General features: G+C 40.0%; 3 protein-coding genes across 3 annotated transcripts in view; 1 reads left to right on the top strand and 2 right to left on the bottom strand.

The window, feature by feature from the left end:
* slc43a1a (solute carrier family 43 member 1a) overlaps positions 1 to 6,604 on the top strand; it is a 100,371-nt gene extending 93,767 nt beyond the window's left edge. The window contains exons 14-15 of the mRNA XM_061930077.2: positions 1,099 to 1,222; positions 5,252 to 6,604. Coding sequence (XP_061786061.2) covers positions 1,099 to 1,222; positions 5,252 to 5,449 — 322 coding nt within the window. The 3' untranslated portion in view covers positions 5,450 to 6,604. The remainder of the gene's footprint in view (positions 1 to 1,098; positions 1,223 to 5,251) is intronic.
* Positions 6,605 to 10,352: 3,748 nt separating this feature from the next.
* Positions 10,353 to 18,670, bottom strand: med19a (mediator complex subunit 19a). Its single transcript, XM_061930645.2, has 6 exons — positions 18,267 to 18,670; positions 17,753 to 17,875; positions 15,807 to 15,940; positions 13,270 to 13,366; positions 13,086 to 13,183; positions 10,353 to 10,714 (listed from the first exon to the last, which is right to left on the bottom strand). The coding sequence occupies exons 1-6, from the start codon at positions 18,481 to 18,483 to the stop codon at positions 10,649 to 10,651; spliced, it is 735 nt and encodes a 244-aa protein (XP_061786629.1). The 5' UTR covers positions 18,484 to 18,670; the 3' UTR covers positions 10,353 to 10,648.
* Positions 18,671 to 18,686: 16 nt separating this feature from the next.
* On the bottom strand, positions 18,687 to 27,247 carry pmf1 (polyamine modulated factor 1). The gene is made up of 5 exons (XM_061930646.2): positions 26,927 to 27,247; positions 24,303 to 24,408; positions 22,309 to 22,409; positions 21,917 to 22,112; positions 18,687 to 18,849 (listed from the first exon to the last, which is right to left on the bottom strand). The coding sequence occupies exons 1-5, from the start codon at positions 27,112 to 27,114 to the stop codon at positions 18,784 to 18,786; spliced, it is 657 nt and encodes a 218-aa protein (XP_061786630.1). The 5' UTR covers positions 27,115 to 27,247; the 3' UTR covers positions 18,687 to 18,783.
* Between the last annotated feature and the right edge of the window lie 8 nt (positions 27,248 to 27,255).

Genomic DNA, 27,255 nt, shown 5'->3' with positions numbered 1-27,255 from the left:
AGAATATAAAACATGTTTTCAGTTATTTCACCTTTTTTTGTTAAGTACATAAAATAAAATAAATAAAAGGGTGGCTATTTTAAAGAAACTAGAATACAAAACATGTTTTCAGTTATTTCACCTTTTTTTGTTAAGTACATAAAATAAAATAAATAAATAAATAAAAGGGTGGCTATTTTGAAGAAACTAGAATATTAAACATGTTTTCAGTTATTTCACCTTTTTTTTGTTAAGTACATAACTCCACATGTGTTCATTCATAGTTTTGATGTGACAATCTACAATGTAAATAGTCATGAAAATAAAGAAAACACGTTGAATGAGGTGTGTCTAAACTTTTGGCCTGCACTGTATATTTTTATGTTGTAAAAGAAAATTCTAAAAAAAATGACATATTTAAAGACCAAACTTAGTGTCATTTTTTTCCTATAGATGAAAAAGTGTACTATTATAAATAAAAGAAAACTATAAAAATGGGGGGAAAAAGACAATGAGAAAAAGCTGTGATTTTGAAATGAATAAAACACTGTTGCTTAAAACAAAACTTACCCTAAGTTTTGTTTTTAAATACTGTAAATATAATGTCTGTTTTTAATGTTAATTTTTTTTACAAAACTGCATACTTTAACTTTTCAGTATGCGACCCTTGGTGGAAGACATTTGGATCCATATTAGTATGAAATATTTAGCTTTTTTTCCACATTACATCACAAATTGTTGCTCTTTTTTTTACATTTTACATCTTGTCAAACTTGTAGTAAACTGCAGCTGCAGGCCACACTGTGTTATTATGTTTCTGCATGCTCACATAGTCCCCAAGTTTAAAAGACAGGCACTTTTATGCGGTACATGTCATTTTTTTTGGGTCAAAATTGAAAGAAGGAATATGTTTATGAAGAAAGATGAAGTGCTTTATTAATGCGCATTATTTCCAGGCTTTCGCGGGCCACATTAAACGACGTGGCGGGTTAGATGTGTTCTAGGTTCTTAGATGACATGCCTCGGAACAGGCAGGATTTGTGATGTGGCTCTTGTGCTGGATTTTCATGCGTGTCCCTGTCAGCCAATGATAAACCTCCAGTCCCTCTGCCAACACAGATACCCATCCAACCACTTTGGCACACTGACGGGCCTCCAATCCATGATTAGTGCAGTGGTTGCCTTGCTGCAGCAGCCTCTCTTCATCGCCATGGTCGGCCCTCTTAAAGGAAACCCCTACATGGTGAGGACATGCTTTCCTACCAATAATATTTCCCAATGCTTAATACATTTTCATCCATTTTCTACCGCTAGTCCCTTTCATGCTGGAGCCTATCCCAGCTTACAATTGCTTTTTACAAACCCCGTTTCCATATGAGTTGGGAGATTGTGTTAGATGTACCGGTAAATATAAACGGAATACAATGATTTGCACAAGACAACATATTTGATGTTCAAACTGATAAACATTTGTTTTTTTTGCAAATAATCATTAACTTTAGAATTTGATGCCAGCAACACGTGACAAAGAAGTTGGGAAAGGTGGCAATAAATACTGATAAAGTTGAGGAATGCTCATCAAACACTTATTTGGAACATCCCACAGGTGTGAAGGCAAATTGGGAACAGGTGGGTGCCATGATTGGGTATAAAAGTAGATTCCATGAAATGCTCAGTCAGGATGGGGCGAGGGTCACCACTTTGTCAACAAATGTGTGAGCAAATTGTTGAACAGTTTAAGAAAAACCTTTCTCAACCAGCTATTGCAAGGAATTTAGGGATTTCACCATCTACGCTCCGTAATATCATCAAAGGGTTCAGAGAATCTGGAGAAATCACTGCACGTAAGCAGCTAAGCCCGTGACCTTCCATCCCTCAGGCTGTACTGCATCAACAAGCGACATCAGTGTGTAAAGGATATCACCACATGGGCTCAGGGACACTTCAGAAACCCACTGTCAGTAACTACAGTTGATCGCTACATCTGTAAGTGCAAGTTAAAACTCTCCTATGCAAGGCGAAAACCGTTTATCAACAACACCCAGAAACGCCGTCGGCTTCGCTGGGCCTGAGCTCATCTAAGATGGACTGATACAAAGTGGAAAAGTGTTCTGTGGTCTGACGAGTCCACATTTCAAATTGTTTTTGGAAACTGAGGACGTCGTGTCCTCCGGACCAAAGAGGAAAAGAACCATCCAGATTGTTATAGGCGCAAAGTGTAAAAGCCAGCATGTGTGATGGTATGGGGGTGTATTAGTGGCCAAGACATGGGTAACTTACACATCTGTGAAGGCGCCATTAATGCTGAAAGGTACATACAGGTTTTGGAGCAACATATGTTGCCATCCAAGCAACGTTACCATGGACGCCCCTGCTTATTTCAGCAAGACAATGCCAAGCCACGTGTTACATCAACGTGGCTTTGTAGTAAAAGAGTGTGGGTACTAGACTGGCCTGCCTGTAGTCCAGACCTGTCTCCCATTGAAAATGTGTGGCACATTATGAAGCCTAAAATAGCACAACGGAGACCCCCGGACTGTTGAACAACTTAAGCTGTACATCAAGCAAGAATGGGAAAGAATTCCGCCTGAGAAGCTTCAAAAATGTGTCTCCTCAGTTCCCAAACGTTTACTGAGTGTTGTTAAAAGGAAAGGCCATGTAACACAGTGGTGAACATGCCCTTTCCCAACTACTTTGGCACGTGTTGCAGCCATGAAATTCTAAGTTAATTATTATTTGCAAAAAAAAATAAAGTTTATGAGTTTGAACATCAAATATGTTGTCTTTGTAGTGCATTCAATTGAATATGGATTGAAAATGATTTGCAAATCATTGTATTCCGTTTATATTTACATCTAACACAATTTCCCAACTCATATGGAAACGGGGTTTGTAGTAGAGATGTCCGATAATGGCTTTTTTGCCGATATCCGATATTGTCCAACTCTTAATAACCAATTCCGATATCAAGCGATACCGATATATACAATCGTGGAATGAACACATTATTATGCCTAATTTTGTTGTGATGCCCCGCTGGATGCATTAAACAATGTAACAAGGTTTTCCAAAATAAATCAACTCAAGTTATGGAAAAAAAGTGCCAACATGGCACTGCCATATTTATTATTGAAGTCACAAAGTGATTTTTTTTTTTTTTAACATGCCTCAAAACAGCAGCTTGGAATTTGGGACATGCTCTCCCTGAGAGCGCATGAGGAGGTTGAGGTGGGCGGGGTTGAGGTGGGAGGGGGGTAGGGGGTAGCGGGGGGTGTATATTGTAGCGTCCCGGAAGAGTTAGTGCTGCAAGGGGTTCTGGGTATTTGTTCTGTTGTGTTACGGTGCGGATGTTCTCCGCCCACCTCAACCTCCTCATGCTCTCTCAGGGAGAGCATGTCCCAAATGCCAAGCTGCTGTTTTGAGGCATGTTAAAAAAAATAATGCACTTTGTGACTTCAATAATAAATATGGCAGTGCCATGTTGGCATTTTTTTCCCATAACTTGAGTCGATTTATTTTGGAAAACCTTGTTCCATTGTTTAATGCATCACAACAAAATTAGTAGAGATGGCCGATAAATGCTTTAAAATGTAATATGGGAAATTATCGGTATCGTTTTTTTTTATTATCGGTATCGTTTTTTTTATTTTATTAAATCAACATAAAAGACACAAGATACACTTACAATTAGTGCACCAACCCAAAAAAACTCCCTCCCCCATTCACACTCATTCATACAAAAGGGTTGTTTCTTTCTGTTATTAATATTGCGGTTCCGACATTATATATCAATATATATCAATACAGTCTGCAAGGGATACAGTCCGTAAGCACACATGATTGTGGTCCACTAATAGTACTAACCTTTAACACTTAATTTTCATTAATTACTAGTTTCTATGTAACTGTTTTTATATTGTTTTACTTTCTTTTTTTATTCAAGAAAATGTTTTTAATTTATTTATCTTATTTTATTTTGTTAATTTTTTTTAAAAAAAGGACCTTGTTGTCCAAATTAGGCATAATAATGTGTTAATTCCACGACTGTATATATCGGTATCGCTTGATATCGGTAATTAAGAGTTGGACAATATCGGAATATCGGCTATCGGCAAAAAAGCCATTATCGGACATCCCTAAAAATTAGGCATAATAATGTGTTAATTCCACGACTGTATATATCGGTATCGGTTGATATCGGTAATTAAGAGTTGGACAATATCGGAATATCGGCAAAAAAGCCATTATCGGACATCCCTAAAAATTAGGCATAATAATGTGTTAATTCCACGACTGTATATATCGGTATCGGTTGATATCGGTAATTAAGAGTTGGACAATATCGGAATATCGGATATCGGCAAAAAAGCCATTATCGGACATCCCTAAAAATTAGGCATAATAATGTGTTAATTCCACGACTGTATATATCGGTATCGGTTGATATCGGTAATTAAGAGTTGGACATAATCGGAATATCGGCAAAAAAGCCATTATCGGACATCCCTAAAAATTAGGCATAATAATGTGTTAATTCCACGACTGTATATATCAGTATCGGTTGATATTGGTAATTAAGAGTTGGACAATATCGGAATATCGGATATCGGCAAAAAAGCCATTATCAGACATCCCTAAAAATTAGGCATAATAATGTGTTAATTCCACGACTGTATATATCAGTATCGGTTGATATCGGTAATTAAGAGTTGGACAATATCGGAATATCGGCAAAAAAGCCATTATCGGACATCCCTAAAAATTAGGCATAATAATGTGTTAATGCCACGACTGTATATATCGGTATCGGTTGATATCGGTAATTAAGAGTTGGACAATATCGGAATATCGGCAAAAAAGCCATTATCGGACATCCCTAAAAATTAGGCATAATAATGTGTTAATGCCACGACTGTATATATCGGTATCGGTTGATATCGGTAATTAAGAGTTGGACAATATCGGAATATCGGCAAAAAAGCCATTATCGGACATCCCTAAAAATTAGGCATAATAATGTGTTAATTCCACGACTGTATATATCGGTATCGGTTGATATCGGTAATTAAGAGTTGGACAATATCGGAATATCGGATATCGGCAAAAAAGCCATTATCGGACATCCCTAAAAATTAGGCATAATAATGTGTTAATTCCACGACTATATATCGGTATCGGTAATTAAGAGTTGGATAATATCGGATCAAATCTCTACTTGTTATGAATGAAGACAAATATTTCCCCTGTAACTTTGCAACTTTCTTCTAATCAGATCAACGTGGGCCTGCTGATCCTCTCTCTGGCTGGCTTCCTGTTGCCTGGTTACCTCTTCTACCACCGCAGAGCCTTGATCAGAGAGAAGGCGGCCCGAGACTCCAGGGCCGCCGGCCAGGAGATGCAAGCCCTCAACCACGCGGAGGCAAACGGCTTCAAGCCCCACAGCAACGGGCAGGCGGCTGTGGAGGCTTGAAACCCCCAAGGATTCGAGGAATTATAGGATTTTATTTTTGTATGTGCCTTTATAATGAGCGGCGATATATCCAGTGTTCCTTTTTTGGGGGGGGGTCATTGTAAATCAGATGAAAATAGGAACGACCCGCCCCCATCCGCCCCCTTGCTTTGCATCCACTGAGTGTTTGTGTTGATGCTGTGGTGTGATGTGGAGAAACTGTGTGAGCGCCGCTGTTTATTTATTTCTGGGGGTTCATGTCACAGAGCCAAACGAGTGCGATCCAAAGCCATACGTAGGATTTACTCAACAAGCCGACGCAAAGACACTACGGCTATAGCCGTACTTGATGGAGTTTTCAAGAACAAATCATTGCTAACACCAAAGAACAGCTCGGACAATAGGAGAAACGTTCTGTTTTCAGTATTGTTTGAAGAGTGTGATGAAGTTTTTAGTGTATTATTAATCAAATCAGAGATGATAAAAAGATAAGAGTTGAAGGTGATTCATACGGATAGGCTGGTTGTAGAGACGCCACATCTACCTCCTCCATTTCATTCTTTGTACTGTCTCTCTGCAGCCATCTGCCGCCTTCGTCTTTTTATTTTATTCACAGTGTAAAATGTTGATTCCCACACCGCAAAATGTAATCGGCGCATCATTTCTTCCTTGTGCATACGAACCCCTGGCATTACTATTTTTAAAGATGTATAGCAAATTTGACAAGGAAGAATATGACTGATACGCAATTAGAAGAGTGTGTGTTGTTTGAAACACTTTGTACTGCTTTATGCACAGAGATGAACTAGTGTGTGTATAAAATATGTATTTAAAGTGTATTTTTGATACTTTAGCTGCAGTAGCATTGAGAGAGAGAAAAAAGGGAACTACGGTACTAGCAAATGTTCAGTAGTGTGCCAAAATGATTGCTTTGAAACTTTGTTTTCGTTTGTGTTGATTCTCAATTAAGAAAACCTGCCAAAACGTGTGTAAGTAAACCAAGGGTGCACAAAGTGGGGGCCGCGGGCCAAATTCCATTTTGCCCACCTAAGAGAGGCTTCCTCGATTGAATACATATTTATACGGACCTCTTTCAAGCTTACGGAGCCCCTAAAGGGACATGGGGTAAAAACAATTTTTTATGATTTTTTTTTTTTTTTTTTAGACATGTATCTTGTGCGCACGAGAAACTTTTATAAAGTTATAAAAATAAAAAATAAATTAATTTATAATTATTTTTTTTTTAGACATGTATCTTGTGCGCAGGAGAAACTTTCTCGTGCGCACAAGATACATGTCTAAAATATATATATATATATATATATAATTTTTTTTTTTAGACATGTATCTCGTGCGCACAAGAAACTTTTTATAAAGTTATAAAAAAAGTTTTTTTTAAATTATAATTTTTTTTAGACATGTCGAGATACATGTCTAAAAATAAATGTATATATATATATATTTATATATCTAATATATATAATTATTTTTTTTAGACATGTATCTCGTGTGCACGAGAGTTTTCCTGTGTGCATGGGATACTAAAAAAAAATTATATATATATATATATATATTTTTTTTTTAGACATGTATCTCGTGCGCAGGAGAAACTTTTCGTGCACACAAGATACATGTCTAAAAAATATACCGGTATATATATATATTATTTTTTTTTTTAGACATGTATCTCGTGTGCACGAAAAGTTTATATATATATATATATATATATATATATATATATATATATATATATATATTATAACTCGTGCGCACGAGAAACTTTTTATAGTTATAAAAAAAAAAATTTTTTAAATGTATAATTTTTTTTTTTTTAGACATGTATCTCGTGCGCACGAGAAACTTTCTCGTGCGCACAGGATACATGTCTAAAAAAATAAAATTATACAATTTTTTTAATTTTTTATAACTTTATAAAAAGTTTCTCGTGCGCAGGAGATACATGTCTAAAAAAAAAAAATTATAATAAATTATAAATGATAAAATTATATTAAAAAAATTGTTTCCCCCATGTCCCTTTAGGGGCTCCGTACAAGCTCACACAATCATTGAGGCTAAAATCCTCCATCATGGTGCTGCTGTACACGGAAAAAATGCTGCTTTTGGCCCGTGGCCCATTGTCACTTGTGGGCAAAGTTTGGGCACCGCTGGTGTAAATAATAGTGGCATGAGTGTTGTATTGGATGACATACTGCTTGCTTTACCCATTGTGTGTGTGTACAGTATATTGCAGTGTATTATTACGATGAGATGTCGGCTGTGCTCCATTTTATTCTAGCGTGTACGAGTAAGACCGGCTTCAAATTATGCAATCAGTTTGTAAAGAATGATTTTTGTCTTTTGACTCACCGCATTTCAGTGTCAGTACATGTTTATTACTGGATGCCTTTTAGATGTGATGCCATTATTTCCTGATTTATATGAGTGCACTCTGTTTCAAACTGTCTGGACTTGAGGAACAAGGCTAGGCCAAAGCAAAGCTGGTTCATTAGAGAAACGCCTGGAAAGTGTTGGTCGCTGCAAGACTTGCTTGTGAAGAACCGTACAACACGAAGCAGTTTTTGATTGATCATTCCTGCAGTTTTTTCCCAACAAAAGGTTAAATGTAAGATTCATCATAACTAATGCAATGCTTGTTGTGGGGGAGAGACATTTTGCACATTACATGAAATCACCCCCGACATTGTTCTTGGCTCTATTAATCGTCTCTGCTCACACTAATCTCTCCAAGTAACCATTATTACTGTTTTATGCTTGTCTTTCTCTGCTAAAATCATTTTATGCAGCTTGCGCATTTTATAAATAAATATATGTAAGAAGACTTTTTGTGTGAGTTTTTATTTTATTTTATTTACAATGTCTCCAAAACTCCAAAACAAAAATCCATAGCAAAAGTGTTATTTTTACAAGCAAACACACAGTGTGAACCCACATAGGACTCATTATGGCCAAACTTGGACTTGAAGTTCATTTTATGTTTGTATCCTATCGCTGGAAATAACACAAGAAGCTGGATCATATAAATCTCCATCAATTATACTTTTTTAAATTAATATACAAACCCCAAAACCAATGAAATTGTCACGTTGTGTAAATGGTAAATAAAAAGAGAATACAATGATTTGCAAATCCTTTTCAACTTATATTCAATTGAATAGACTGCAAAGACAAGATATTTCATGTTAACACTGAGAAACTTAATTTTTATTTGCAAATAATCATTAACTTAGTATTTAATGGCAGCAACACATTGCTTAAAAGTTGTCACAGGGGCATTTTTAACACTGTGTTACATGGCCTTTCCTTTTAACAACACTCAGTAAAGGTTTGGGAACTGAGGAGACACATTTTTGAAGTGGAATTCTTTCCCATTCTTCCTTGATGTACAGCTTAAGTTGTTCAACAGTCTCTGTTGTGGTATTTTAGGCTTCATATTGCGCCACACATTTTCAATGGGAGACAGGTCTGGACTACAGGCAGGCCAGTCTAGTACCCGCACTCTTTTACTATGAAGCCACCCTGTTTTGACACGTGCCTTGGCATTGTCTTGCTGAAATAAGCAGGGGCGTCCATGGTAACGTTGCTTGGATGGCAACATATGTTGCTCCAAAACCTGTATGTACCTTTCAGCATTAATGGCGCCTTCACAGATGTGTAAGTTACCCATGTCTTGGGCACTAATACACCCCCATATCATCACACATGCTGCCTTTTACACTTTGCGCCTATAACAATCTGGATGGTTCTTTTCCTCTTCGGTCCGGAGGACACGACGTCCAGTTTCCAAAAACAATTTGACAAGTGGACTCGTCAGACCACAGAACACTTTTACACTTTGCATCAGTCCATCTTAGATGAGCTCGGGCCCAGCGAAGCTGGCAGCATTTCTGGGTGTTGTTGATAAATGGCTTTCGCTTTGCATAGTAGAGTTTTAACTTGCACTTACAGATGTAGCGACCAACTGTACTTACTAACAGTGGTTTTCTGAACTGTTCCTGAGTTAATGTGGTGATATCCTTTACACACTGACGTTGCTATTTGATGTAGTACCGCCTGAGGGATCGAAGGTCTGTAATATCATCACTTACGTGCAGTGATTTCTCCAGATTCTCTGAACCCTTTGATGATATTACGGAGCGTAGATGGTGAAATCCCTAAATTCCTTGCAATAGCTGCTTGAGAAATGTTGTTCTTAAACTGTTCCACAATTTGCTCAGGCATTTGTTGACGATGTGGTGACCTTCACCCCATCCTTGTTTGTGAATGACTGAGCATTTCATGGAAGCTGATTTTATACCCAATCATGGCACCCACCTGTTCCCAATGAGTCTGTTCACCTGTGGGATGTTCCAAATAAGTATTCCTCAACTTTCTCAGTCTTTTTTGCCACTTGTGCCAGCTTTTTTGAAACATGTTGCAGGCATCAAATTTCATATGAGCTAATATTTGCTAAACATAAAAGTTTTCCAGTTCAAACGTTAAGTATCTTATCTTTGCAGTCTATTCAATTGAATATAAGTTGAAAAGGATTTGCAAATCATTGTATTCTCTTTTTATTTACAATCTACACGTGAGAAACTTCACTGGTTTTGGGGTTTGTAAAAGGACATTTTCCCCCCATATTTCTTTAGGTATTGTGCCTCTCTGAAGTCTGGCTATCGACATTTATTTTAAAGTTCAGGACGCTGAATATTTGTTAACATCTCTATTGTGTGATCTTACAGACTTTAAAACATTCTTGTGTCATGTCCAGCCTAGAAAGACTCATTCAACAACTTAAAAAAAAAGTTTTTTACTGCAAATATGCCCAGAGTCCAGACTATGAATGACTTGGGCTGGAACTGTGTGTGCCTGGTCGTACTGTTAAGGAATCTAAAATCTGTAAGACATGTTTAAAGGCAAAAAGTAAAGACATTAAAGGAAGTTTATTTGATTTTGGTAATAGAGTGCAATGTTGTTATAACATTGCCATTATAAATGTCCATTGCATTGTTGAAGGCGTCACGCGATCATTTGTGATTCCAGCCAGTCCGTTAGGGTAGCATACGATAGTACCAGTCAAAATTTTGGACACGCCTTTCCGTTCGATAGCATGAGCCAAACCGACTGGTACTGTACTTTGAATATTATGCTTCTCTGTACACACGCTCGCTTACAAAAACCGCTCACATTCACTCAGACATGCACACGTGGGGCCCGGGCCTATCTGAGGCTGTTGCTGTTGGGCTGTGAGCCGGCGAGGCCAGTGTGGTCGGGGCTGTGGCGGTTCTGGAAGATGGAAGGGGCGTGGGGGAGAACCAACAATATCATTAGGACTTCGGAGCCGTATGTTTGTGGGGTCTGTACACAGGTTGAAGCCATTTGCATGATGAAGCGTTTCTGTTACCGTCAAATGCAAGGAGTATTTTTTTTACTACATTAATAAGGGGTTTCCTAAAGCTACAAAGATATACAGTATATTCTCAGCATTGTTTTCTTATGTGTGTATTCAGTTATTGGTATGATCATTCAAATGACAGGACACAAAGAGGGTATGAATTAGAGAAACATTGTGCATGACTAAAAATAAAAATACTGGAAATGCATAAACAAACTATACTGAACTGCCCGTATAGTCATGAAGTCATTCATTAAATAATCAAAAAAGGCCTAAAAATAGAATGATACATATACAACATGCTAAGAAAACCCCACTTAAATAAGGTAATTAATAATAGACTATTTGCATATTAATCATTATTAGGAATAATGACACAATTAGTAGGGCTGCAACGATTAATCAGATCAGACCAGTGTTTTTCAACCTTTTTCGAGCCAAGGCACATTTTTTCCGTTGAAAAAATGCGGAGGCACACCACCAGCAGAAATCATTACAAAACAAAACTCAGTTGACAGTAAAAAGTCGTTGTCACAATTGTTGGATATGACTTTAAAGCATAACCAAGCATGCATCACTATAGCTCTTGTCTCAAAGTAGGTGTACTGTCACCACCTGTCACATCACACCCTGACTTATTTGGACTTTTTTCCTGTTTTCCTGTGTGTAGTGTTTTAGTTCTTGTCTTGCGCTCCTATTTTGGTGGATTTTCCTCTTTTTTTGGTATTTTCCTGTAGCAGTTTCATGTCTTCCTTTGAGCGATATTTCCCACATCTACTTTGTTTTAGCAATCCAGAATATTTCAGTTGTTTTTATCCTTCTTTGTGGGGACAATATTGATTGTCATGTCATGTTCGGATGTACTTTGTGGACGCCGTCTTTGCTCCACAGTAAGTCTTTGCTGTCGTCCAGCATTCTGTTTTTGTTTACTTTGTAGCCAGTTCAGTTTTAGTTTTCGTTCTGCATAGCCTTCCCTAAGCTTCAATGCCTTTTCTTAGGGGCACTCACCTTTTGTTTATTTCTGGTATAAGCATTTGACACCTTTTTACCTGCACACTGCCTCCCGCTGTTTCCGACATCTACAAAGCAATTAGCTACCTGCTGCCACCTATTGATATGGAAGAGTATTACACAGTTACTCTGCCGAGCTCTAGACAGCACATCATTTGCAGACTATAATTACTGGTTTGCAAAAAATATTTTTAACCCAAATAGGTTATATTAGATAATCTCCCACGGCACACCAGACTGTATCTCACGGCACAAAGTGGTTGAAAAACACTGGATTAGACAACAGCTTTGATATATTATGTTTCTTCAATTAATCATTTAAGGAGTAACTAATAAAAACTTTAGACGTGCAGACATGGTTTCCGCCATCAGTTGCAATAATACGTACATGAGAGCGGTGGTGAATGATCTGAGTTATTTTCCTTTAAGGGGGCTGTTTGCAACATTTACACAGATGGCTAGAGGGCGCCAACTTCCCAGTGTATTTTACACAGTATATCCTGGCCTCTTATGGCTTCTGGTACGTAATTAGGTACGTACGTAACACATGCGCACGCATTAGCTTTGGGTGTTGTTAGCTAAAAATAGCCATTTGGATAGCTAGCATTAGCTGTCATTGAATGTATATTCTATCAACACAACAGGACTGCAAATTATCAGTTGCTTCTCTTGGACTGCTTTTGTGAATGTGCACGCATTCTCTGCGAAGAAAGGTGTTGACGAGACAGGGTGAGTGACCGCCGTAAACGCCAATAATTGTTTTCGGGCCGGTAAACATTTTTACTACATAAACTATGTAATTGGGATGAATATAGAGAATTGTCAAACAAATGTGTAATGTTATTAATGGTAACATAAGCTCGCCGGTGGTGTCCTTGATGTATTTTTTGCTTATAAAAATGTTACTGTGTGCAAACAGCACCTTTGATTATTTTTTATTAAATCACACATGTTAAAAGTGCAATTTCAATGTTGATTTAAAAGGAATGAAGGTTCTGACAAGCAGAAAAATCATTGTTGATTTCAACTATTTTCCCTAAAATACGCATTGAGGCTACAAAGCGTGTTTACCAGATTACTGTGATCAATCAAACAAACTATTCGATGGATCACTAAAATTATTGATCGCTGCAGCCCTAGAAAATAGTGCTTTGAGAACCAATTCTGAATAAGACAACTTTCTTGGTTTAAAATGTGTCTTGCAACAATATCTCTACATGTCTGCTGGATGTGTGGGATCATGTTTCCTACCTTCTTCTTTTTCTTGTCTTTCTTCTTCTTCTTGCGGTCGGGATCATCATCCCGCTTTTTCTTCTTCTTCTTGGGGTCAGTGTCTGATGGCGTCTCTGCTGCATCGCATCGGAAGCAAATATGGAAGACTTTTAAAAAGGCTGTGTGTTAGTGTACGCCTGTGCGTGTTGGGTTCATGTCCTACCTTGTGGTAATGGGTCCTGCGGGCGATGGTGTTTGTGCCTGTGTTTGTTCTTCTTCTTTGGAGGCTGTATGTGCATTAGTCTGTACTGTTCTGGTAGCTGCAAAACAAGGTTCACAAGCATGCATGTAGTATTATTTAAGGACGACAAATTGGCAAGATTACTGTAATTGCAAACAAAGTAGACGGAAAAACGGATTTTGGGACACCTTTAGAAACTAAAAATGAAATAAATATAGGTTACAGCAGTGTTTATTAACCATAGGGCCATTGTTCGGGCCACGAGCGCCCCTTAGAGGGACGCCAAAACATATCTCTTCCTCAGCTGTGGTCCATATGTTGTGAACCACTTGTGGCAGTAATGACAATATCAAGCAAATAAAGGAAGTCTGGAGCTAAAGTCATAGAGGTTTTTTAAGCGCAAAACTGATGACTAAAGCGATTAAGCTGTATTTTAATTTGCACTTTAATTTTATTGCCAGTTTAGTAAAAAAAATATTTATTTTTAATTTGGTTAAAATTAATTTACTTTAACACTGCGTAAATGTATGTATTTATTTTGCATCAGTCCCTTATTTTGTAGCACCGTATTTTTCGGAAATCCTTTCAATTTCTCTAAACTCGACAGTGCGCCTTATAACCCGGTGCGCCTAATGTACGGAATCATTTTGGTTGTGCTTACCGACCTCAAAGCTGTTTTATTTGGTACATGGTGAAATGTTAAATGTGACCTGTAGATGACAGTCGCACATAAGAGATACAGTATGTGTAGACTGCAATATGATGGCAGTCACACATAAGAGATACGTGTATACTGCAATATGACTCAAGTAAACAACACCAAAATTGTATACAGTATTTTTCGGATTATAAATCGCAGTTTTTTTCATAGTTTGGCCAGGGGTGCGACTTATACTCAGTAGCGACTTATGTGTGAAATTAACAACACATTACCGTAAAGTATCAAATAATATTATTTCTCATTCGCGTAAGAGACGAAGCAAATGTCAGCAATCGTCAAACACACGTCAACCAATAAGAATTCGGCGGGGGCGGGTCATGGCAAATGTCTATTCTTGGTGTTGGATTTTATCAAATAAATTTCCCCCAAAAATGCGACTTATACTCCAGTGCGACGTATATATGTTTTTTTCCTTCTTTATTGTGCATTTTCGGCCGGTGCGACGTATACTCCGGAGCGACTTGTATTCCGAAAAATACGGTATGTTCCATTGAAAATATAGAACAATACACATGGCGCTCAACAATCTATCAAAATGTTTTAGTGACACTTTGGTAAGCTATGAAGCCGCATCGCTTGATGGATTCTACTGTGCTTCAACATAGGAGTATTATTATGGTGTGTGTATAAGGAAAGACATTATATGGCGTTTTGTTTCGCAATATTATGCAAAAGGGACTTTTCTTACCTTCTGGTACCTGCTGATCTGTATTTGGGATCTGCATTAGTCCTGAAAATTAGCATGCGTCCACCTTTGTAGTTCGTGGAAACACCGTAGTCGATAAGCTTTTTCTTTTTTTCTATCTTCTTGTTATGGGACATTCATCCTCCACTGTTGCCATTTCTAATATAAAGTAGTGTAAAGTTCTTACATATATCTGACTGTAGACTCGCCATGGAAGTGCTAAAACATACCGGTGTAGTGAGTTTACATTATTCACCCAAGGAACTTTAGTTATTAGAGTTCTGGTCGGACGGTTTTTCACGGCGTTGTTGTTGCACTAGTAAGTCACGGATGAGGAGATGCTGCTCCGTTATTGATTGAAGTAAAGTGTAAATGTCTTTAAAACAGTTAGCGCCATCTTTTGACACTTCTTCCACTCTTGTCCTTGCACGCTACACCGCTACAACAAAGATGACGGAGAAAAGATGCTGCCATAGGTGAGCCACGTAAATAACACCGCGTACAAAACGGCGCATCCCGAAGTACTGTCAGAAAGCGACTTGAAGATGATCTGTAAAACATAATCTATGCAACATTTTGACCAAAGAACCACCATTACATGTTATGTAGACTGCAAGGAAGTCTTTTACATTTAGAAAAAAATAAAAATAATATGACCCCATTAATGCGCCCTATGCACCTTTTGTATGAAAATAGACCTAACTAGACCCGCTCATCGGCAGTGCGCTTTATAATCCGGTGCGCCCTATTGGTCCGGAAAATACGGTATATTTGATTAGCATTTATATTTCTAATCAGCCTGAATTCAGCCTTGATAATAATCTTTGTGATTAACACATGCATCATATCATTTGACAAAGTTGTACATTGTAAATAGATCAAATATAATTATCGAATAAGATTTAAATCAAGAGTAATGCAGTGTTAATATTTGAGTGGGCCGGGGCTCTGAGGTCAGAAAGGTTAAGAACCCCTGGTTTACAGCAACTACTCAATACAATTAGACGATCAGAGACACTTTCCCCCGGATAAGTCACATGCAAATATTTCTTAACGAACCCTAACACTTGTGTTGTGTGTGTAAGACGAGCTAAAACTGTATTGGGTGGTTACCGGCCCAGTGTGTAGTCTGAAGCCTGTTAGCAGGGCGCCTGTAAGCGGACTGAAAGAGTTTCCAGATACTGGCGGCTTATCGATAAGGGATCGTAGTGAGCTTCCATCCTGATCCCCGGGACAGTCAATCATACCTGCAATAAAAAAGAAAAGGGACAAATAAGCACACAACTTTATTAAAGGAGGGCTGGTTATAATGCATGTCTAACATTATGACTATGCTGGTTCAGAATGGATATCAGCTGATTAGATGTTGGAATCGTATGCCTACTACACAGAACACACTGACCTGTAGACCAGTGTTTTTCAACCTCTGGGAGATTATGTAGTTTCACCTATTTGGGTTAAAAATATTTTTGCAAACCAGTAATTATAATCCGCAAATAATGTGCCGTTGTTGAGTGTCAGTGCTGTCTAGAGCTCGGCAGAGTAACCATGTAATACTCTTCCATATCAGTAAGTGGCAGCCGGTAGCTAGTTGCTTTGTAGATGTCTGGAACAGGTCGTGTGAGACGACGATGGTTTGTCGTGATCACAATATGCAGGCAATAGCGGGAGGCAATGTGCAGGTAAAAAGGTATCTAATGCTTAATCCAAAAATAAACAAAAGGTGAGTGCCCCTAAGAAAAGGCATTGAAGCTTAGGGAAGGCTATGCAGTATGAAACTAAAACTGAACTGGCTACAAAGTAAACAAAAACAGAATGCTGGACGACAGCAAAGACTTACTGTGGAGCAAAGACGGCGTCCACAATGTACATCCGAACATGACATGACGATCAACAATGTCCCCACAAAGAATGATAAAAACAACTGAAATATTCTTGATTGCTAAAACAAAGTACCGTATTTTTCGGAGTATAAGTCGCCCCGGAGTATAAGTTGCACCGGCCGAAAATGCATAATAAAGAAGGAAAAAAACATATATAAGTCGCACTGGAGTATAAGTCGCATTTTTTGGGGAAATTTATTTGATAAAACTCAACACCAAGAATAGACATTTGAAAGGCAATTTAAAATAAATAAAGAATAGTGAACAACAGGCTGAATAAGTGTACGTTATAAGAGGCATAAATAACCAACTGGTATGTTAACGTAACATATTATGGTAAGAGTCATTCAAATAACTATAACATATAGAACATGCTATACGTTTACCAAACAATCTGTCACTCCTAATCGCTAAATCCCATGAAATCTTATACAACTAGTCTCTTACGTGAATGAGCTAAATAATATTATTTGTTATTTTACGGTAATGTGTTAATAATTTCACACATAAGTCGCTCCTGAGTATAAGTCGCACCCCCGGCCAAACTATGAAAAAAACTGCGACTTATAGTCCGAAAAATACGGTAGATGTGGGATATATCGCTCAAAGGATGACATGAAACTGCTACAGGAAAATACCAAAAAGAGAGAAAAAAAAACACCAAAATAGGAGCGCAAGACAAGAACTAAAACACTACACACAGGAAAACACCAAAAAAGTCAAAATAAGTCAGGGTGTGATGTGACAGGTGGTGACAGTACACCTACTTTGAGACAAGAGCTATAGTGATGCATGCTTGGTTATGGTTTAAAGTCATATCCAACAATTGTGACAACGACTTTTTACTGTTAAATGAGTTTTGTTTTTTACTGATTTTCGCTGGTGTTGTGCCTCTGGATTTTTTCAAAGGAAAACATGTGATTTGGCTCAAAAAAGGTTGAAAAACACTGCCTTAGAGCGTGGTGGCGGACTGTAACTGAGTGTGCAGCCCCAAACGTTTCTCCTCATGAGCAAAATTGAACTCTGTCTCTGCCTGATTCCTTGCTTCTTGTCTTGTTTAATAGATAGTTCAATGTTTGAACCTGACACTTAACTTTAAGAGGTTGAAAAACACTGCAGTAGGCAAACCTTGTACAACCCTAACTCGATGTTACCATTACACACACGAAGACCCACCTGGTAACTCTGGTAGAAAGTTGCTGAGCTTCTCCTTCACCTTCTTCCCACAGAACTTGTTGTAGGCATGCTCCAGGTTGTAATGTGTGATGAGGTTGGTGTTCCCTGTTAATTCGTTTCCCACTAAACACAAAGCGGACGTTAGTAAGACTTAAACATGTGAAAGGGCTAGTCATGAACAACAAAACATGTGAAAGGGCTAGTCATGAACAACAAAACATGTGGAAGGGCTAGTCATGAGCACTATGAAGCTAGTTCGTTAGCAGTTGGTGAAAGCAACATTGTAATAGAACGGTTAAAAGGTGAAGAAGTTATTTATAAGGATGTTGTGCTACAGTATGTAAGCACAATAGCGTCAATAAAACAAAGTACTGTCATTATTAGCTTGATCAGAAATGCTAACATGCTTGCTTGTTGTTAACTAGTCTGTTGGCATTGTTGACAAACTCTACCCTCTAGTTATTAAGTTCATAACACGTCAGAATAACACAAATTTATCAGAGTGGCACAATACCAGGTAGTTCTCGTAGTAAGTAGAATGGTTCGTTCATGGCGCCAGACTTCCGCAGAGGAGGCCCCTCATCCCCGAGCTGTGGTGGCATCTGCCCCGCGACAGAGGCTTGATTCTGCGGCAGAGGCGCAGGTTTCCCCGCCCCGAATCCGAGGGACGACGAACCGGGCGGTCCCTGAGATTCATTTTGCCCGAATAATGTTGAGAATATCTCTGTCATATTCGTGACTTAAGATAGATTTATGTACAAATAAATACCGGGTTCTTATGTATTCAGAAGCCTGAGATTTCATTGAAACCCAGTCTGTCTTTGTGACGCTCTCACGTAATGTCGCAAGTAAACACGCACACACACTACCGTAATACTTGCTCAATGTGCGCAAACAGTTTTTTTTCTCCACACATACCACAAAAAGCGATCGCTTTAATTAATTAATTGTATTTCGTTCCACAAAGAACAATGAACAAAGTCAGTATATACAGGTACATTAGTCATTTCGGCCAAATACATTTGGAAGAATCACACATCAAAAACATTTGCAGGGCATAGAGAAGATGCAAGGTTTTCAAATTCAGTTGCTGATGCCTGCAAATACAAAAAACAAATACAAATGATTAATTTAATTATACATACAACACAAATAAAAATAATGAGTGTTAATTATTACATATATTTTCTCTTAAAAATAAAGTATTAATAGTTGAGGAAGTGATTGAACTTTAAAGGGGCCCTATTATGCAAAACCAACTCTTCCTACCGAGCGGTACCTGCTGGTGTGTATTTGGGGTCTGCATTATTGCGAAGATATTTATTAAAGAATCCTGACTTCTTTCATACTTACGGGAAACGAGCTGTTTGGAATTTTCCCTTCATTTTCCCATTGTTGAAGTTAGCAGATTATCCATTTACAAACCCCGTTTCCATATGAGTTGGGAAATTGTGTTAGATGTAAATATAAACGGAATACAATGATTTGCAAATCATTTTCAACCCATATTCAATTGAATATGCTACAAAGACAACATATTTGATGTTCAAACTGATAAACATTTTTTTTTGCAAATAATCATTAACTTTAGAATTTGATGCCAGCAACACGTGACAAAGAAGTTGGGAAAGGTGGCAATAAATACTGATAAAGTTGAGGAATGCTCATCAAACACTTATTTGGAACATCCCACAGGTGTGCAGGCTAATTGGGAACAGGTGGGTGCCATGATTGGGTATAAAAACAGCTTCCCAAAAAATGCTCAGTCTTTCACAAGAAAGGATGGGGCGAGGTACACCCCTTTGTCCACAACTGCGTGAGCAAATAGTCAAACAGTTTAAGAACAACGTTTCTCAAAGTGCAATTGCAAGAAATTTAGGGATTTCAACATCTACGGTCCATAATATCATCAAAAGGTTCAGAGAATCTGGAGAAATCACTCCACGTAAGCGGCATGGCCGGAAACCAACATTGAATGACCGTGACCTTTGATCCCTCAGACGACACTGTATCAAAAACCGACATCAATCTCTAAAGGATATCACCACATGGGCTCAGGAACACTTCAGAAAACCACTGTCACTAAATACAGTTGGTCGCTACATCTGTAAGTGCAAGTTAAAGCTCTACTATGCAAAGCGAAGGCCATTTATCAACAACATCCAGAAACGCCGCTGGCTTCTCTGGGCCCGAGATCATCTAAGATGCAAAGTGGAAAAGTGTTCTGTGGTCTGACGAGTCCACATTTCAAATTGTTTTTGGAAATATTCGACGTGTCATCCGGACCAAAGGGGAAGTGAACCATCCAGACTGTTATCGACGCAAAGTTCAAAAGCCAGCGTCTGTGATGGTATGGGGGTGCATTAGTGCCCAAGGCATGTGTAACTTACACATCTGTGAAGGCACCATTAATGCTGAAAGGTACATACAGGTTTTGGAACAACATATGCTGCCATCTAAGCGCCGTCTTTTTCATGGACGCCCCTGCTTATATCAGCAAGACAATGCCAAGCCACATTCAGCACGTGTTAGCACAGCGTGGCTTCGTGAAAAAAGAGTGCGGGTACTTTTCTGGTCCGCCTGCAGCCCAGACCTGTCTCCCATCGAAAATGTGTGGCGCATTATGAAGCGTAAAATACGACAGCGGAGACCCCCGGACTGTTGAACGACTGAAGCTCTACATAAAACAAGAATGGGAAAGAATTCCACTTTCAAAGCTTCAACAATTAGTTTCCTCAGATCCCAATCGTTTATTGAGTGTTGTTAAAAGGAAAGGCCATGTAACACAGTGGTGAACATGCCATTTCCCAACTACTTTGGCACGTGTTGCAGCCATGAAATTCTAAGTTAATTATTATTTGCAAAAAAAAATTAAGTTTATCAGTTTGAACATCCGGGTTGGGGAGGAGATCTTGCCCCAAGTGGAGGAGTTCAAGTACCTCGGAGTCCTGTTCACGAGTGAGGGAAGAGTGGATCGTGAGATCGACAGGCGGATCGGTGCGGCGTCTTCAGTAATGCGGACGCTGTATCGATCCGTTGTGGTGAAGAAGGAGCTGAGCCGGAAGGCAAAGCTCTCAATTTACCGGTCGATCTACGTTCCCATCCTCACCTATGGTCATGAGCTTTGGGTTATGACCGAAAGGACAAGATCACGGGTACAAGCGGCCGAAATGAGTTTCCTCCGCCGGGTGGCGGGGCTCTCCCTTAGAGATAGGGTGAGAAGCTCTGCCATCCGGGGGGAGCTCAAAGTAAAGCCGCTGCTCCTCCACATCGAGAGGAGCCAGATGAGGTGGTTCGGGCATCTGGTCAGGATGCCACCCGAACGCCTCCCTAGGGAGGTGTTTAGGGCACGTCCGACCGGTAGGAGGCCGCGGGGAAGACCCAGGACACGTTGGGAAGACTATGTCTCCCGGCTGGCCTGGGAACGCCTCGGGGTTCCACAGGAAGAGCTGGACGAAGTGGCTGGGGAGAGGGAAGTCTGGGCTTCCCTGCTTAGGTTGCTGCCCCCGCGACCCGACCTTGGATAAGCGGAAGAAGATGGATGGATGGATGGAGTTTGAACATCAAATATGTTGTCTTTGTAGTGCATTCAATTGAATATGGGTTGAAAAGGATTTGCAAATCATTTTCACGGTGGCAGAGGGGTTAGTGCATCTGCCTCACAATACGAAGGTCCTGAGTAGTCTTGGGTTCAATCCCGGGCTCGGGATCTTTCTGTGTGGAGTTTGCATGTCCTCCCCGTGACTGCGTGGGTTCCCTCCGGGTACTCCGGCTTCCTCCCACCTCCAAAGACATGCACCTGGGGATAAGTTGATTGGCAACACTAAATTGGCCCTAGTGTGTGGATGTGAGTGTGAATGTTGTCTGTCTATCTGTGTTGGCCCTGCGATGAGGTGGCGACTTGTCTAGGGTGTACCCCGCCTTCCGCCCGATTGTAGCTGAGATAGGCTCCAGCGCCCCCCGCGACCCCAAAGGGAATAAGCGGTAGAAAATGGATGGATGGATGGATGTATTCCGTTTATATTTACATCTAACACAATTTCCCAACTCGTATGGAAACGGGGTTTGTATGAAAAAATCCTAATATGACCACTTTAAATAGATATGAGAAAGAAATGACACAAAACGGTTTCTTTCCTCTTTTTTGACACTTTTCATTCTCACCTTCCAGTCGGCAACGGCAGCTGAAATGAGATGTTCAGTCTGAGCAATCCTCTCCCTGCCAGCCTGAACCTTTTGTGCGAGGGCCGCATTCTCCGCTTTGATATTCTTCACTTCCAGCCGTAAGTAAGCCTTCTGCTTTCGATAAAATGGCTTTATAAAGCTGCTAAAGTCTTGCTCTGGAACGCCAGAAGGACGCCTAAAAGGACAAGACGGGATAAACAATACACTCGATGGATAAATAGTCGTAATCCTGTAGTGGCGAACAACAACAATATGTATGAAGCATAAAGAAACATGAGATGGCCTCAAGTAAAAACACAAAAAGAATGACATAAACGTAAAATCTCCCCAAAGTAACCATTATATTTTTGCCGAGCTGATATTGTACTAACCATGCAGGGTCTGGGTTGTTTTTGGCAGCACTCTCCAGTTGGTCCAGCTCATTTAGTTTGGCCTCAAGTCTCCCTTCTTTAATCAGTGTGCTGATATCCTCCTTTAACACAAAACACAAATGTAAGTGTACATAAATAAGCAGGCATTAAAGCTGGGTAATAAACATTGATGTAAGAGTCCATACAGTACCATCATTAAAAATAATTGACATTAAGTCATTGATTTTCCACTGTCAAAAATATTGAGTTAACTCATGGGATTAATCACAAAAAATCCCATTAACCATGACAATCCCCAAGTTGGCGCATTGTGTAAATCGTAAATAAAAACAAAATACAATGATTTGCAAATCCTTTTCAACCTATATTCAATTGATGGACTGCAAAGACAAGATACTTAACGTTCGAACTGGAAAACTTTGTTATTTTTTGCAAATATTAGCTCATTAGGAATTTGATGCTTGCAACATGTTTCAAAAAGCCTGGCACAAGTGGCAATAAATACTGATAAAGTTGAGGAATGCTCATCAAACACTTATTTTGAACATCCCCTAGGTCAGGGGTCGGCAACCTTTACCACTCAAAGAGCCATTTTGACCGGTTTCACAAATTAAAGAAAACAATGGGAGCCACAAAAATCTTTAGAAATTTAAAATGAAATAACACTGCATACAAAGTTGTTTTTTTTGCTTTGTGCTATGTATAAACCAAGGGTCTCAGACACGCGGCCCACACCTTAATATGTAAATTGAACGTTAGTGCGGCCCGCGAGTTTTATATGAATGGTGCTTGACAGCATCTTACTTACCAACCCTCCCGATTTTTTCGGCACACTTCGATTTTCAGGGTAATTATTCTCTCGAACGTGCCGTGAAGGTACGGCATTTAGCGCCCACTACAGCTAGCGTGCCGGTCCAGCCACACGTATGAGGCTTCTGCTTGCTCACGTTAGAGACAGCAAGGCATTCTTGGTCAACAACCACACAGGTTACACTGACGGTGGCGGTATAAAAAACGTTAACACTCTTACTAATAATGCGCCACACTGTGAACCCACACCAAACAAGAATGACAAACACATTTCGGGAGAACATCTGCACCGTAACACAACATAAACACAACAGAACAAATACCCAGAATCCCATGCAGCCCTAACTCTTCCGGGCTACATTATACACCCCCGCTACCAAACCCCGCCCACCTCAACCGACGTACAGAAAGGGGGTTGGGGGGGTTGATTGGGGTGGTGGCGGGGTTTGGTGGTGGCAGGGGTGTATAATGTAGCCCGGAAGAGTCAGGGCTGCATGGGATTCTGGGTATTTGTTCTGTTGTGTTTATGTTGTGTTAAGGTGCAGATGTTCTCCCGAAATGTGTTTGTCATTCTTGTTTGGTTTTGGTTCAAAGTGTGGCGCATTATTAGTAAGAGTGTTAAAGTTGTTTTATATGGCCACCGTCGGTGTAACCTGTGTGGCTGTTGAGCAAGTATGCCTTGCTGTCACTTATGTGAGCAAGCAGAAGATGCATATGACCAAAGGCTGGGCTGGCACGCTGTTTGCACAGACTGTAAAGGGTGCTAAATGTTGTACCATCATGGCACGTCCTCAATATTATTGTAAGGGTGAAAACCTGAGAATATTGCTGAGCCGCATCAGAGTGATCAAAGAGCCGCAGCCGCGGGTTGCCGATCCCTGCCCTAGGTGAACAGGTGGGTGCCATGATTGGGTATAAAAGCAGCTTCCATGAAATGCTCAGTCATTCACAAACAAGGATGGGGCGAGGGTCACCACTTTGTCAACAAATGCCTGAGCAAATTGTTTAAAAACAACATTTCTCAACCAGCTATTGCAAGGAATTTAGGGTTTTCACCATCTACGGTCTGTAATATCATCAAAAGGTTCAGAGAATCTGGAGAAATCACTGCACGTAAGCCATTATATTAAATAATTGACATTAAGTCCCCCATTTTCCACATTTTGATATAAATATCTACATACCTTTACAGCACTGCGCAACTCTTCTAAAAACTGCTTATGGATGCATTCCATCCTCCGAGGGCTCATCTTGTACAGCTGATGGAACATGCTGGCAAACCTGTTAAAACTGTTTAAAAGAAGGATGTAGAAAAGTCAGGCAATTGAACTCTTCGACGCAGTAAACTATTTATTATTTTATAGCAACAAAGATGAAGACCTGTTCCAAAAAAAACAAATTGAACCGAGTACGCTAGCATTTCCTGGTGAGTACAAGTTGATGTATAGTTTGTCTTCACTGCAATAGTTTTGACTATATAAATTCATTACTAGAATTCGCTTCGTTGATTGGGTTGATATTTATATACACTGTTTTGAATATCAGGTTGAAATCTCTATAGGGTCACATCTTCATATGTATTATTTTCTCTGACCATTAGAAGACCCCGCCTTCCGCCCGATTGTAGCTGAGATAGGCTCCAGCACCCCCCGTCACCCCGAAGGGAATAAGCGGTAGAAATTGGATGGATGGATGGCATTAGAAAATAGACTCTAACACAGAAAGTGAACAAACGTTAAATAAATACAAAAGTAAAGCAATTGAAAATATTGTAAATGTCAACATTTAAAACACATGGTGAGAATGAATAATCAATAATGGACCTGCAGATAGGGTAGGATTAAATATTATTAGCTTCTTCCTACTCCTTTTCGGATATGATAAATTGTGCAGCGTAAACATACAATGTTCCTTAATGCAGTGTTTTTCAACCTTTTTTGAGCCAAGGCACATTTTGTGAATTATATTTTTTTTTTTTGTGAATTATATTTATATAGCGCTTTTCTCAAGTGACTCAAAGCGCTTTACATAGTGAAACCCAATATCTAAGTTACATTTAAACCAGTGTGGGTGGCACTGGGAGCAGGTGGGTTAAGTGTCTTGCCCAAGGACACAACGGCAGTGACTAGGATGGCGGAAGCGGGGATCGAACCTGCAACCCTAAAGTTGCTGGCATGGCCGCTCTACCAACCGAGCTATACCGCTCCCGTTGAAAAAATGCGGAGGCACACCACCAGCAGAAATCATTACAAAACTAAACTCAGTTGACAGTAAAAAGTCGTTGTCGCAATTGTTGGATATGACTTTAAAGCATAACCAAGCATGCATCACTATAGCTCTTGTCTCAAAGTAGGTGTACTGTCACCACCTGTCACATCACACCCTGACTTATTTGGACTTTTTTGCTGTTTTCCTGTGTGGAGCGCTTTAGTTCTTGTCTTGTGCTCCTATTTTGGTGTTTTTTTCTCTTTTTTTTTGTATTTTCCTGTAGCAGTTTCATGTCTTCCTGTGAGCGATATCTACTTCCATCCATCCATCCATCTTCTTCCGCTTATCCGAGGACGGGTCGTGGGGGCAGCAGCCTAAGCAGGGAAGCCCAGACTTCCCTCTCCCCAGCCACTTCGTCCAGCTCCTCCCGGGGGATCCCGAGGCGTTCCCAGGCCAGCCGGAGACATAGTCTTCCCAACGTGTCCTGGGTCTTCCCCGTGGCCTCCTACCGGTCGGACGTGCCCTAAACACCTCCCGAGGGAGGCGATCGGGTGGCATCCTGACCAGATGCCCGAACCACCTCATCTGGCTCCTCTCGATGTGGAGGAGCAGCGGCTTTACTTTGAGCTCCCCCCGGATGACAGAGCTTCTCACCCTATCTCTAAGGGAGAGCCCTGCCACCCGGTGGAGGAAACTCATTTCGGCCACTTGTACCCGTGATCTTGTCCTTTCGGTCATAACCCAAAACCCTTCCGGCTCAGCTCCTTCTTCACCACAACGGATCGATACAGCGTCCGCATTACTGAAGATGCCGCACTGATCCGCCTGTTGATCTCACGATCCACTCTTCCCTCACTCGTGAACAAGACTCCGAGGTACTTGAACTCCTCCACTTGGGGCAGGGTCTCCTCCCCAACCCGAAGATGGCATTCCACCCTTTTCCGGGCGAGAACCATGGACTCGGACTATCTACTTTGTTTTAGCAATCAAGAATATTTCAGTTGTTTTTATCATTCTTTGTGGGGACATTGTTGATCGTCATGCCATGTTTGAATGTACATTGTGGACGCCGCCTTCGCTCCACAGTAAGTCTTTGCTGTCGTCCAGCATTCTGTTTTTCTTTACTTTATAGACAGTTCAGTTTTAGTTTTGTTCCGCATAGCCATCCCTAAGCTTTGATACCTTTTCTTAGGGGCACTCACCTTTTGTTTATTTTTGGTTTAAGCATTAGACACCCTTTTACCTGCACACTGCCTCCCGCTGTTTCCGACATCTACAAAGCAATTAGCTACCTGCTGCCACCTACTGATATGGAAGAGTATAACATAGTTACTCTCCCAAGCTCTAGACAACAACACATCTTTTGCAGACTACAATTACTGGTTTGCAAAAAATATTTTTAACCCAAATAGGTAATATTAGATAACCTCCCACGGCACACCAGACTGTATCTCACGGCACACTAGTTGAAAAACTCTGGATTAGAAGACGTTTCGCCGCTCATCCGAGTAGACTTCATCAGTTCGTGCTCAAAGACTTATATTGCAATAGTACAAATGTAAAAATGTATTATCATATAAAAAAACAGTGATTTCGTTACCTCGCCAAGTCGATGAACTTCTCCAGGCTTTTATGCATCACTTTATCGAACAACTCTAGCCTACTCCAGCGAGTTTCGTCATTTACCAATGCCTTGCAAGCATCTCCTGCTTCAACTGTGAGGTTTTCTGGACAACTTGTGTCCGCGTTTTCGTTTTGACGAACTGTTGTCGCTTCGTCGTCCTCCATTTTTAATTTTTGCTCTGTTTACAATTCGCGCCTAAACTACGGCACGTCACGAGGCCCATTTCGCACGGACAATTATATGTTCTGCGCATGTGCGGAAGTAGTGTTGCGACATTTCCGGCGGTTGACTTTCCCACCGTCAGC

This window comes from Nerophis lumbriciformis, linkage group LG36, assembly GCF_033978685.3.
Source record: "Nerophis lumbriciformis linkage group LG36, RoL_Nlum_v2.1, whole genome shotgun sequence".
Taxonomy (NCBI): Eukaryota; Metazoa; Chordata; class Actinopteri; order Syngnathiformes; family Syngnathidae; genus Nerophis; species Nerophis lumbriciformis.
This window is presented reverse-complemented; position numbering and strand designations above follow the sequence as displayed.

Bases quoted from the DNA above. Each gene is read 5' to 3' on its own strand.
- med19a (XM_061930645.2), bottom strand. From the start codon at position 18,483: ATGACAGAGATATTCTCAACATTATTCGGGCAAAATGAATCTCAGGGA. The intron at 13,367-15,806 runs GTAACCACCCAA...CTTGTTTTGCAG, and splicing joins TCAGACTACACACTGGGCCG to CTACCAGAACAGTACAGACT. The intron at 10,715-13,085 runs GTAGGAAACATG...TCCATCTTCCAG, and splicing joins AAGACAAGAAAAAGAAGAAG to AACCGCCACAGCCCCGACCA.
- pmf1 (XM_061930646.2), bottom strand. From the start codon at position 27,114: ATGGAGGACGACGAAGCGACAACAGTTCGTCAAAACGAAAACGCGGAC. The intron at 22,410-24,302 runs GTATGTAGATAT...TTTGTGTTAAAG, and splicing joins AGTTGCGCAGTGCTGTAAAG to GAGGATATCAGCACACTGAT. The intron at 18,850-21,916 runs GTGAGAATGAAA...TTGTATTTGCAG, and splicing joins CTGCCGTTGCCGACTGGAAG to GCATCAGCAACTGAATTTGA.